General features: G+C 43.1%; 1 protein-coding gene across 1 annotated transcript in view; it reads right to left on the bottom strand.

Annotated features, from left to right (window-relative positions):
- The window catches only part of SCG5 (secretogranin V (7B2 protein)), a 114,555-nt gene extending 108,486 nt beyond the window's left edge, over positions 1–6,069 (bottom strand). The window contains exon 1 of the mRNA XM_006883047.1: positions 5,843–6,069. Coding sequence (XP_006883109.1) covers positions 5,843–6,068 — 226 coding nt within the window. The 5' untranslated portion in view covers position 6,069. The remainder of the gene's footprint in view (positions 1–5,842) is intronic.
- Positions 6,070–12,267: the final 6,198 nt, after the last annotated feature.

Here is a 12,267-nt window from a genome sequence, read left to right as displayed (position 1 = left end):
CTTGATATCAAAAACAAGGAAGAAAAGAGTTTAAGAAAGGAAGTATAAAAAAATAAATATATATTAAAAAAATTGTGTGGTCAATTTTTTTCTTCAGTAATGTGATCGTAATAGTATGGGGGCGAGGGGAGGAAATGCATCACACACCCCTAAGAATCTGCACAGATGGCAGCAGAGAGTGTAGGTGAATTTAGGATGAGGTTGTTGACTTTGACATGAACAGTATTATAAAAGGTATCCCAAAGTAAATATGCATGAAACTGGACTTCTGATTTTTCCACTCAAAATTCTCCCCTCTTGCAGTCTGACATGTTTCCAGTTTTTCAAGTCAAAAGGTCTTGGTGTCACCTCTGACTGTTTCTTGCAGCTCCTCCATCAACCCATTAAGCGAATGCTGCTGGTTCTAACCTCAAAATACATTCACAGGCCGACTACTGTTCATCACTTCCATGCTATCACACTAGCACATTTCTCACCTCGGTTATTACCTGACTCCCTTCCTTTGAGGATACTGTCAGCATTCAGAGTGGTTCTTTACAAATGGAGTCTGATCACATCCTTCCATCCAATTCTCTAATCATCTTGCTTCTCATTTGGAGGTAAAGCCAGTTATATAGTTCTATGAACTGCTTGGGTGCTAACCAAAAGGTTGGAAGTTCTAACCCATCACCTACTCCTTTGGTTCCATAAAAAATCATCACTGCTATGGAGTCAATTCTGACTCACAGCTGATCCCCTACTGGGTTTCCTAGGCTGTAAACTGCACAAAAGAAAACTGTCCATCTTCCTGCCCCAGAGATTGATGGATTTGAACTGCCAGAGAGGTGTGGCCTCTGGGTTAGCACCACAATTCCCTATAAATTACACCACCTGAGATACCTTCCTTATAAATATTATAGCCCTTAAAAGCCTGAGAAGCAGTTCTACCCTATCTTATAGGGTTCGCTATGAGGTGGAACTGAGGTGAAGGCAACACTTTTTTTATAAGTGCCATGGTCTTTGCAATTCAATTACTCACTATAACTCAGAGAGCTGGACAATGACTAAGGATGACAGAAGAATTGATGCCTTTGAGTTGTGGTTCTGGAGAAGGGTCTTGAACATACATACCATGGACCACCAAGAAAACAAATAGGTCTGTTTTGGAAAGGGTGAAACCAAGTCTCTCTTTGGAGGTTAGGATTGTGAAGCTCCATCTCACATAGTTTGGGCACGTGGCCAGGAGTGACTGGTCCTTGGAGAAGGACATCATGCTTAGAAGTGCAGGAGAGGAAGACCCTGCATGAGAGGGACTGATACAGTAACTGCGGCAATGGGGATAGGTATGTCGGAGTCAGTGAGACTAGTTCAGGACAGGGCAGGCTTCAGAGCTGTTGACAAAGGATCACTGTGAGTGGCAGGTAACTCAACAGCACATGACAACAAGTGAACATACTCACGTTCCCACCTTGCCTTTCTGCAATGACCCCAATCTTATCTCCTGGAGTCTTTTCGGATTCTTCAGCCACAATGGTCTCCTAGCTTTTCCTCAAGCAGTTCTCATCTTCTTATTATTTCTGTCCCTTCCGTCTAGAATGTTCTTCCTCTATATACCTCCCAGCTCACTCTCTCATCACTTAGATTTTGTTCACCTTCCCAGTGAGGAATTTCCAGTCCTTAATTGACATCATTTCTCCCAGCCCCTATCAATAGTTTATGAATTTCTTTCTGAAGCATTTATAACCACCTGAACACTGCACCACCAGCACCCCCTATCTGGTATACACATCCTGCATAATCATCCCCTGTAGGGAACCACAGAATGTAAAAGACTGCATCCTTAGAATATGGCTGTGTGCCTTGCACACAGAAGGTGTCTTCAGAAAGAAGATTGCAAGCAGAGCTCACAAGGCGCTCTGAAAAGGAAGGTTGCAAGTGGTTCTCATACATCTTTAGACACGGACTTTCGTTATTATTCCTGCTCTTGATAAAGTTGTTGCAAGATGAGAGAAAGCACAGTTTATGAATACAAAGAAGTCTGTGGTTGAATGTATCTAACTATGTACCCAGCCCATCTGAGCCTTCTGGTAATCTTAATGTTTCTATTTGTACCCAGCTCGCCTGGGCTCTATGATGTAACCCTTAAAGTTCCTATTTCCCTGTGAACCACCTCTTTGTTTCCAAAAGGCATAAATAAAGATGGTACAGCTGCTGGGGTAGTCCTGTCCTGTCCTGTCTGGCTGCAGCGGTCCTATTTTGTCACTGTATGTTGTTTGTCTCTTGTGTCCTTATTTATTTCTTCCAGGCATAATTTCTCCCCAAGAAACAGGATAAGCCATCCGCAACAATCCCCTTCTGAGTCAAGGTGGGATCTATGCATATAATGAGTATACAACTCTCATTAGACGATAAAGTCATAGGCGAGCGCTTGCTGATTGTTGTATTACATGTCGTATTACATGTCCACCTTGGAAAACTAAAGGGATGCTTGTCCCCAGCTCTAAAGAAGTAAACTGCTAACTCAGGAGATTATTCTTATTTGAGAGTGGCCTCTAAGAAATTAGACTCAGCAAGAACAGGAAATCTCAGTCCTCTAGAGTAACCCTGATGATGCAGCAGTGAGAGGTCAGATCCTAACTGGAAGGTCAATGGTCCTAACTCACCAGCTAGAAGTCTTTTGTAAATATTTATCACCTTGGAAATACTGTGGGGCAGTTCCACTCACTGTGTCTTACAGGGCTGCTGTGAAGGCGCTGGAATCAACTTGATGGCAGTAAGTTTGGTTTTCTTTTATCCTTTTTTCCCCTCCTATAATCATAACTGCATTTTGCCAATAACCTGCATGAAGTTGGAAAAGTACCTTGCACTCCACCTGAGGGTGCAGATGTGGCCAACACCATGACTTAAACATGGGGAGGCTGACCAGAGGACCCCACTAACCAGTGCCCACACAACTCCTATCCCATGAAAACAGATAATAAATGAAGTGTTCTATATGGTTACAAAGCAACAGAAAAGGAAAACATGTCAATAAACATTGTTTACAGAGACTGTCAGAAAAGATCTAGATTTGTAACGACCTCACATTACTCCATGGGTAATAATGGAGGCAGAATATTTATTTGTGAGTACTCCTGATCCATGCTTCTTTATACCTCTATGTCTTCTCACTTGCTGTCTCAGATGAAGTCTGCTCAAGCTTCAAACCCCAAGCAAACACAACTTCTTCAGAGAGATGTTCCCTTATAACCACTCCCATCTCCCTCACCCCGCAAGCAGTGATTTCCTCATGCTCCTTGCTTTCATGGCAGCTTCTTTGGACATCTTCTCACACCCCTGCCATTATACCCTGCAGTAAATTTTTATATCCTCATCCTCACCCTCACCCTCTGGGAGTCTCTGAGTGGTGAAAATGGCAAGGCTGGAACACAGCCTGATGGTCTGATTCCAGGTTGCAGCCTTGAAAACTCCACAAAGCATAGTTCTGCTCTGCACCCACTGGAACTGACGCCATGCCATGAAGGACAAAAACTGGACTGTGACTCTTCCAGGGCAGAGCTGCCCCAGACTCTCCCACAGTGTGGTATAAAAATAGTTCCCTACAAGTTGATGCAGACTCACAGGGAGCCCATGGAACTGCCTTCCACAGGTTTTTCATGGCTGTGACCCTTAGGAAGCAAATAGTCAGGTCTCTTTTCCAAGGTGCCTCTGGGTGGGTCTGAGCCACTAAGCTTGTGGCTACCAGGTAAGCATTTGCACCACGGAAAGGCTAACTAGTTGGAGCTCTGGTGGAGTGGTCTACAGAGAGATGTGCTGTTAACCCAAAGTCTGAGCCCTTCTGGTGGTTCAAGTCCACCATTGGCTTCATGGCAGAAAGGCAACAGGCAGCCTCCTCCTCCATGATTTACAGCCTTAGAAAACCTGCTGGAGGGTTGGATATGAATTGGTTCCAACTTAAAAGCAATGAGTGAGTGAGAGTGAGTTAGTGAATAAAATAAGAATAGCTGATAGAATATTAACAAGTATACTGGGCTACTAACCAAAAGGTTAATAGTTCTAATCTACGTGTTGTTCCACAAGAGAAAGATGTGTGGTCTCCTTTTGCAAAGATTCATACCTGGAAACCCAACAGAAGGTCACTATGAGTTGGAACTAAAGTGAGAATAATGAGCTTGATTTTTATCTGAGTGCAAAAAAATAAGGCTCTGGATAAGCAGGCTTTTTACACTCAAGGAGTTGCTGCTGCTTTTCCAGCAGATGACCAGGCTTCCAGGTATTAATGGAAACTCAAAAAGCCTTCTCCATGGCAACAGCAGTGTAACTAATCAAGCACTTACTGTGTTAAAAGGGCAGATATTTACAGTTGCCAAACAGCTGGTCTGGAATGGATAGGTATGCTGGAAGTAAGAGACGCCAAGCACACTGTCAAGGTTTCAAATTTTCCCTCAAAAAGGTAATGTGAATCCCTGCTATTTGCTTGGATTTGAGTTGTATTTGCTGATTCAAATGATATATTTTAATCCATTCCTAAAATCAAATGTCAAGCAAAACAACACAACCGTACAGACTGTGTTCTACTCAGTGTCCTAACAATGTATAATAAGACAGAAATGTGACTCATAATTAATAATGCCCATGACACTCATAGGACCCCAGGGCAGACAGCAAATTTTAGGAGATCGTAAGATTCAGGCAAAATGACACATCACCAATCCACAGGAAATTACATTTAGATGAAGGTTTTGAGAAGATATGTAGAATACATTCATGTCTCTCAACACATTGTCCTTAGGACTCTCTTCCATGGACAAACAATTGAACTGTAAGCAAGTGTTACAATCAATCAATCAATCAATCACACTACTGAAATCTGCTGTCAATGACCAACTCTCCAAAGTGGTAAGGAAGAATGATATCAATTTAAAGAGTAAGGTGCATGTGATTCAGGCTATGATTCAGGCTTTTCAATTCCACACTACGCATCTGAAAGTTGGACAATTAATAAGTATGGCAGAGGAAGAATCAATGCCGTTGAGTTGAACTATGTCTTGGCAAAAATACAACCAGGGCGCTCATTAGAGGTGAGGAAAATAAAGCTTCATCTCACATACTTTGGGCACGTTTTTAGGAGGGGCTCATCCTTTGAAAAGGATGTAATGCTTGGAAAAGTAGAAAGAATAAAGACCTTCAACAAGATGCATTGGCACAGTGAGTGTAACAATGGACTCAAGCATATCAGAGATGATGAGGACAGCATATATTAGGGCAAGGTTCAGATCCATTGTTCACAGGGTCGCTGAGTCATAGCAACTCGATGGCATCTAACACCACCACCACTGATTTAGGGCTCCATCTTAGCAGGGAAGAGCATTTAGAATCAGAAAGGAGCATGACATGGAAATGAAGCTGTATCACAAATTGAGAGAAGCTCGGCTCATACTCCTTGGGAATATCTGGAGTGCTCTCTCAGGATTAAATCAGAACTTACAGGTCCTATGTTTTGGGAACCTTTTACAAACTCTGGCTGCCAGATGCTCACAGAGGAAACCAACTGGGAATACAATTTCCCTAAGATCAGTAGTGAAAGGAGACATGGGGTCTGGACTCCAGTTTCTCATTAGGTGCTAACTTTCTCACGCAAAAAATATTAAGTGAGCGCCCATTATATACCAGACTTTGTACTTGAGGATGGAGCTGGAGTTGGGAATTAAATAGGTAAGATTCCTCATCTTATGTGACTCAAGCGTGGGTACATGTGTGCATAGACTGGGTTGACAAAGGAGGGGGAAACAGTCTCTTGAAAAATGTTCAAACTACTTAAAACACTCATAAAAATTTCAAACTGGCAGAACACAATAAATACCTTCAATGCTCTGGGGGCCCACAAGATTCATGGCCTGGTGAGCTGGATATTCTACCCGGGGCCTGGCGATGCCCAACTGTTCCATGACGCCATGGAGCAGCCTCTGGATATCTGCTTCCGAGACCCGGTCAGGGGTCCGAGGGCTATAAGCAGAGCTCAGAGTCCATCCAAATGCCAGCCAAAGCAGTAGACCAGGCAGCAGGGAAGAGATCTTTCGGGAGACCATTTTTAACCTGCAGAGAAAAGACTATACATAGATCTAAAGGCCACCGTAACTCAAGAACCACCCTGCAAGGGCTATAATGATATCTTTAGGAGTTTGACGTTTAAGTGTCTACTCTATGCATGGCATCTGCTGTGGGAAGGTATTAATGAAATAAAACAGTCTGAGGTATCCAATTCCCTTCCCTCTGGCATTCTTGAGAAGGTTTGCCTGAAACAGACTTGGAATAGACTCTCATTCCTGCTTTCATTCCTGCATCTCTTACAATGTTCTGCATTCCCCAAATCCAACCACTCTCATCATCTCTCCCTAATAAAAAAAAAAATAAATAAAAGCCAAGCCCCATCTTGCTTCTATTTTGGGAGAGGGTGAAGGGTAGCAATATCTTGTGTTTTTCCAGTTTCAGGGCAGAAAGGGCTAATAGGAGGGACTCAAGGAGAAACAAATGGTAAAAGTTTGGAGGGGGAGTAATCTTTAGTTCATTAAACACCTATTATATCTGAGACTGAGAGAAGAGTGAAAATAAAGGCCCGACCCTGCCATCTGGCAGGAAGATGAGATATTCTTCACAGGCCTGTAATCTTAGCCAAACGCCTTTGTTTTTGTATCTGAAAAGTAAAAAGGGGGACAATATGTCTGTCTGCCTTATAAGGCTGTTTGTTGTGAGAGTTAAAGTGCGCATACATGTAAAAAGACGGAACAGTGGCAGGAACAAAAGGAGCTCCTATTCTGTTTGCCCTTGGTGACTGGCAGCTTTGAATTCTTCACAGTTCTGCAGGTGAGAGAATGATGAGGGCAGAGGGGGCGGGGGGGGGCACTAATCAGCACGCCCTAAATGTAGTTCCATGGCTGTGTTCAGAGCCGGGAGACAATATTCCCACTGCTGACATCTGCAGCTGCCCAGCTATGCTTCCAAGCACAGCCTTGTAAACCACTCTCTTTGATCGCCCTCTCTCATTTCCTCTAGGGGCAAAACCCTGTCTTTTCTTCCCTGCAACAGAAATGCACATACTCCCCACTCCATACATTTTTCTGTCAAAGTCTGTCTCTGGTCCTTTCTAAATACAAAACCTTTCTAGTCCATGAGCTAAAAAGACCTCTTTGCTGCACTGCCAAAAGGGCCGAGTCATCCATCTCCATCTTTTTCAGAACGCTGTTTTAAACCTATCTCCAGACAACACCGCTCCGATTTGATGAGCCACACAGTCTCCTCCCTCAATTCTCCTTCCCCCATCGGCATAACAGTGCCCCCGCCCCCGGACCTCCCTTGCATCCTTTGGCTCCAGCCTGCAGCTCCAAAATCCCGGCAGGAAGCCCTCCCTCATTCTCGAAGCTCGTATTTTGGGTGTGCAGCAGGTGGAGTCGCCATCCACACCGTACTCACCGAGGGACAGAGCGACACTCCGCGGAGCGAGCTGCGGTCTGGGCCTCGGCCTGGGTCCGTCTGGAAGCCGGAGAGGAGGCAGTTTGTGCGTCACCCCGCTCCGCATCTTCGCTCCGCCTCGGCCCCGCCTCCAGCAGGTGGAGGCCGCTTTGCAAACAACCCCGAAGCACAGGATGGATCAATGATCCAAAGACGATGTACTTACTGCATTGCCGCCTATGTACTTCTTTCCCAAATAGCATGCCTCCAGGTTTGCCACCTTTTAGAACAGTTTTACACATTCTTTTGAGGGTGGGGTGGAGGGTTTTGCCCTGAAGTGAGAAGTATTGGCAGGAGTGATGAGACAAATCAGAAGGGGTCTTGAGAAGTTTTAGTGGTGGCAGTAAGGTACTAACTGCTTCTGATGACACATCAACGAACAGTTGAAACCTCTGTACTACCCCTAAATCTCCACATAAATTAAAATTCCAATTTGGGGCTGAAAAGGGACCCAAGAGCTATAGCATGTTGTTGTTGCTGTTATGTGCCATCGAGTTGCTTGCGACTCACTCATAGCGACCCTGTGTACAAGAGCTCTAAATGCTGTTCTATCCTGTGCCAACCTAGCCATCTCAAACGCACTTATTCCCACCGCTCTAGTCACAGAATCGATCCATCTCACCAAAGGTCTTCCTCTCCTTCGCTTCCCCTCCACTCTGCCAAACATTATGTCCCTTTCCAAGGACCAGTCCCTCCGTGCAACATGCCCAAAGTATGTCAGACGAAACTTCAGAATCCTTGACTCCAGGGAACACTATGGCTTCACCCTCTCCAGGACAAACCCGTTTGTTCTCCCAACAGTCCATGGTATATTCAACACTCTTCTCCAGCACCACAGCTCAAAGGCATCAATCCTCTATCAGCCCTATTCACTGTTCAATTCTCTGATGGATAGCACATATCTGCGAAGACTATAGCCCGGATCAGGCGCACCTTAGTCTCCAGCCTGACATCGTTGCTCTTCAGTACTCTTGAGAGGTCCCTCACAGCTGACTTTCCCAATGCAATTCGTCTCCTGATTTCCTGGCTGCTGTTACCAAGAGCATTGACTGTGGAGCCAAGTAAATTAAAACTTAACTATCTCAATCTCCTCACCATCCATGCTGATGCTGCCAATCGGCCCAGTGGTTAGAATCTTTGTTTTCTTGACATTTAGCTTCAGTCCATATAGGAGGCTGTAGTCCTTGATCTTATGCAGCAAGCGCCTCAGGTCCTTTTCAGTTTCAGCAAGCAGGGTTGTGTCATCTGCATAACGCAGGTTGTTGATGATTCTTCCACCAATCCCGATTCCACATTCCTCTTCGTATAGCCCAGCGCCTTGGATGATCTGTTCTGCATACAGATTGAAAAGGTATGGAGACAGAATACATCCCTGATGGACCCCCTTCTTGATTTTGAACCATGTAGTGTCTCCTTGCTCTGTTCTGACGACTGCCTCCTGGTCCAAGTATAGGTTTCGCATTAGCACAATCAAATGTTCTGGGATTCCCATTCTTCTTAGAATCAGCCACAGCTTGCTGTGATCCACACAGTCAAAAGCCTTTGCATAGTCAATGAAGCACAGATAGACATTCTTCTGGTATTCTTTGCTTTCTGCCAAGATCCATCTGACATTAGCTATAATATACCTAGTAACATGACCTCTTCTAAATCCAGCCTGCACATCTGGCAGTTCTCTGTTGACATATTGTTCCAAACGTTTTTGGATAATTTTCAGCAGAATCTTGCTTGCATGTGATATCAATGATATTGTTCGATAATTTCCACACTCTGTTGGGTCCCCTTTCTTTGGAATGGGAACAAATATTGATCTTTTCCAGTCAATGGGCCAGCTGGCTGTTCTCCAAATTTCTTGGCACAACTTAGTGAGCACATCCAGGCCAGCGTCTGTTTGTTGAAATATGTCAATTGGTATGCCGTCAACTCCTGGAACCTTGTTTCTTGCCAATTCCTTCAGAGCAATTTGGACTTCCTCTTTCATCACGATAGGCTCTTGCTCATATGTCATTTCATGAAATTCTTCTGTGTCAGCCAATTCCTTCTGATACAGTGACTCTGTGTATTCCTTCCATCTTCCCTTGATACTTTCTGGATCATTTAATAAGCTGCCCAAAGTATCCTTAAGTATTGCCACCCGTGGTTTAGAAAATATATGTAGGCAGATCCATAATTTTTGTCACTAAGAGCTTATACAGCATCTGTTACGTGCAATTTAAAAACATGTTAAATGTTTTCATATAGAAGATTCAAAATAAAAGTCATTAAACACCATATTTCAAATTATTTTAATCAAGGTCTGAGGATATTAGGTATCTAAGGGTAAAGAACTCAATGTTAGAATTCTAGTCTCTTCTCAGTTTTATCAAATCTGTTATCACCAAAAGTAATCATAAACGCGTTCAAACTGATGGTTTGTTTCAAGAGACAGTTTGCGTAGAATACGTTGTCTTGTTTTGTTTCTACAACTTAATCATTAAGTATGTTGTGAAAACTGCTTCCAGATAGATAAAAGGAATTAACCCTTCATTTTCAGTGTTGCTGTGATTTGTGATTGACTCTTCCTTCTCAATTAACCTTTGTTAGAAATTAGCAGAAGCCACACCAGGAACTGACAGACTGAGATACTTTCAAGCTAGATTTAGCTTGTATATCTAGGATAATAGATAGCTTTAGCTTAATTATTTTTTTCCTTCTGTATTTACTAATTTTTGACAATGATTGTATTACTGATCAGAAAATGTTATAATTAACATTAAGCCAAAAAAAGGAACTAACAAAAAAAAGTAATCATAAGCAAGGAAAGGTGTTTTAAGTTGATAGTGAGGGTACTGGGAGCGGAACTGTGTGGGCTCCACAGGCTTTTCAAGGCTGTCACCTCCCCTAAGTAGAATTTACACATTTACATTAGTTCAAAATGACCAACCTTTCAGCTTCACTCACAAGTCATTGCCATCCAGTCAGTCCTCTCAGCTGATCCTCCAGAGGGTGTAATCCCACAAAACTTGCCCCTCTCTTTCACACGAAGCTGCTGCTGAATTCAAATTGCCAGAGAGGCTTCATCTTTGGATTAGCAGCTCGACTCCTTATGCACCAAACCACCAAAGTTATGTTACATGAGGATACTCCTAGTGATGCTATGAACAACAGAACTGAAACCTGCCCCATCCTGTGCAGTCTTCACTAGCTCTGCACACTAGGTCATTGCTAGTCACTGCTTGTCTTCCATCTTATCAGGAGTCTTCCTCACTTAGGCTGATCCCCCAACTTCACGTGGACGGCAGAGACTGGACAGAGAAAGTGAAACCAGAGTGCTTGTTGGATGTAAGCATGGACACACTTTATCTCATATACTTTGCACATGTTAGGAGAGGCCTGTCCTTCTAACTAGAAGGACATCATGCTTGGAAAAGGTGGAGGGTCATTGTAAGACACCAAATCTTCCAAATAAAATAGTAGTTGCTGTCATTTTTTAACCTCACAAGTTTTAACTGAGTGTGCCAATTCAATATTTTTGTCCATCCCCCATAACATTACTTTCCTATGACATAAATGTATATTCAGAGGATAAAGTTAGAAAAAAAAAAACAAATGTTTTAAGCTTGTCAGAATCTAAGAAATTAAGAGTATTTTCTATATCTACTTACTATAGAGGAAGCTTTGGTGGCTTACTGGGAAGTTGTGCTGCCAACCCTAAAGCAGATGGTTTTAATCAACCAGCTGCTCCATGGGAGAAACATGAGCAACTTCTGCCCATGCAATTTAGTCTTTGAAAATTAATTGGAGAGTCAGATTTGAGTCTGTTCTGACTCAATGGCACAACTTACTATAGAAATGTAACACAAGATCTAATGTGCATAGCTGGTCATTTCAAATGTGTTTAGATATTAAGTAAGCATGTTTGTGCACCGCTAGTAATCAGAAAGACCATGGCCTGAATCAGACACACCTTAGTGCTAAAACTGACATCACTACTCTTCAATAATTTGGAGAAGTCCTTAACTGCAGATTTTCCCAGTGCAATGTGTCTCCGTATTTCCTGACTGCTTGTACCAAGGGTATTTGTTAACTGTGGATCCAAGCAAGATGAAGCAGTTGACAATTTCAATCTCCTCTCCAGCCACCATGATGTTGCCTAATGGTCCAGTGGTAAGAATCTTAGTTTTCCTGACACTGAGATGCAATCCATACTGAAGAGTGCATTGCTTGATCTTCTGCAACAAATGCTTCAAGCTCTTCTCATTTTTAGCAAGCAAGGAAGTGCCATCTACATAAAGCAGGTTATTGATGAGTCTCCCTCTAATCCTGATACCACACTCCTCTTCATAGAGTCCAGCTTCTTGGATAATTTGCTCAGCATACAGATTGAATAGGTATGGGGAAAGATTACAACCCTGGCACATTCCCTTCCCAATTCCAAACCATGCAGTACTCCTCTGGTCTGTTCAAAAAACAGCCTCCTGGTTCAGGTAGAGGGTCTGCATGAGCACAATCAAGTACTCTGGGATTCCCATTCTTCTCAATGTCAGCCACAACTTGTCAGGATCCACACCATCAAATGTCTTTGCATAGTCAATAAAGCACAAATAGACATTCTTCTAGTATTCCTTTCAGCCAGGATTCACCTGACACCAGCAATGATATCTCAGGTGCCACGACCTCTTCTAAATCCTTCTTGAACTTTTGGCAGTTCCCTATCTATGTACTGTTCCAGCCATTTTTTAATGATCTTCAGCATTATTTTCTTGCATGTGACATCAATGATATTGTTCGACAATTTCC

Source organism: Elephantulus edwardii, unplaced genomic scaffold (assembly GCF_000299155.1).
Source record: "Elephantulus edwardii isolate Elephantulus edwardi_28Jun2011 unplaced genomic scaffold, EleEdw1.0 scaffold00026, whole genome shotgun sequence".
In the NCBI taxonomy this organism is placed as follows: Eukaryota; Metazoa; Chordata; class Mammalia; order Macroscelidea; family Macroscelididae; genus Elephantulus; species Elephantulus edwardii.
This window is presented reverse-complemented; position numbering and strand designations above follow the sequence as displayed.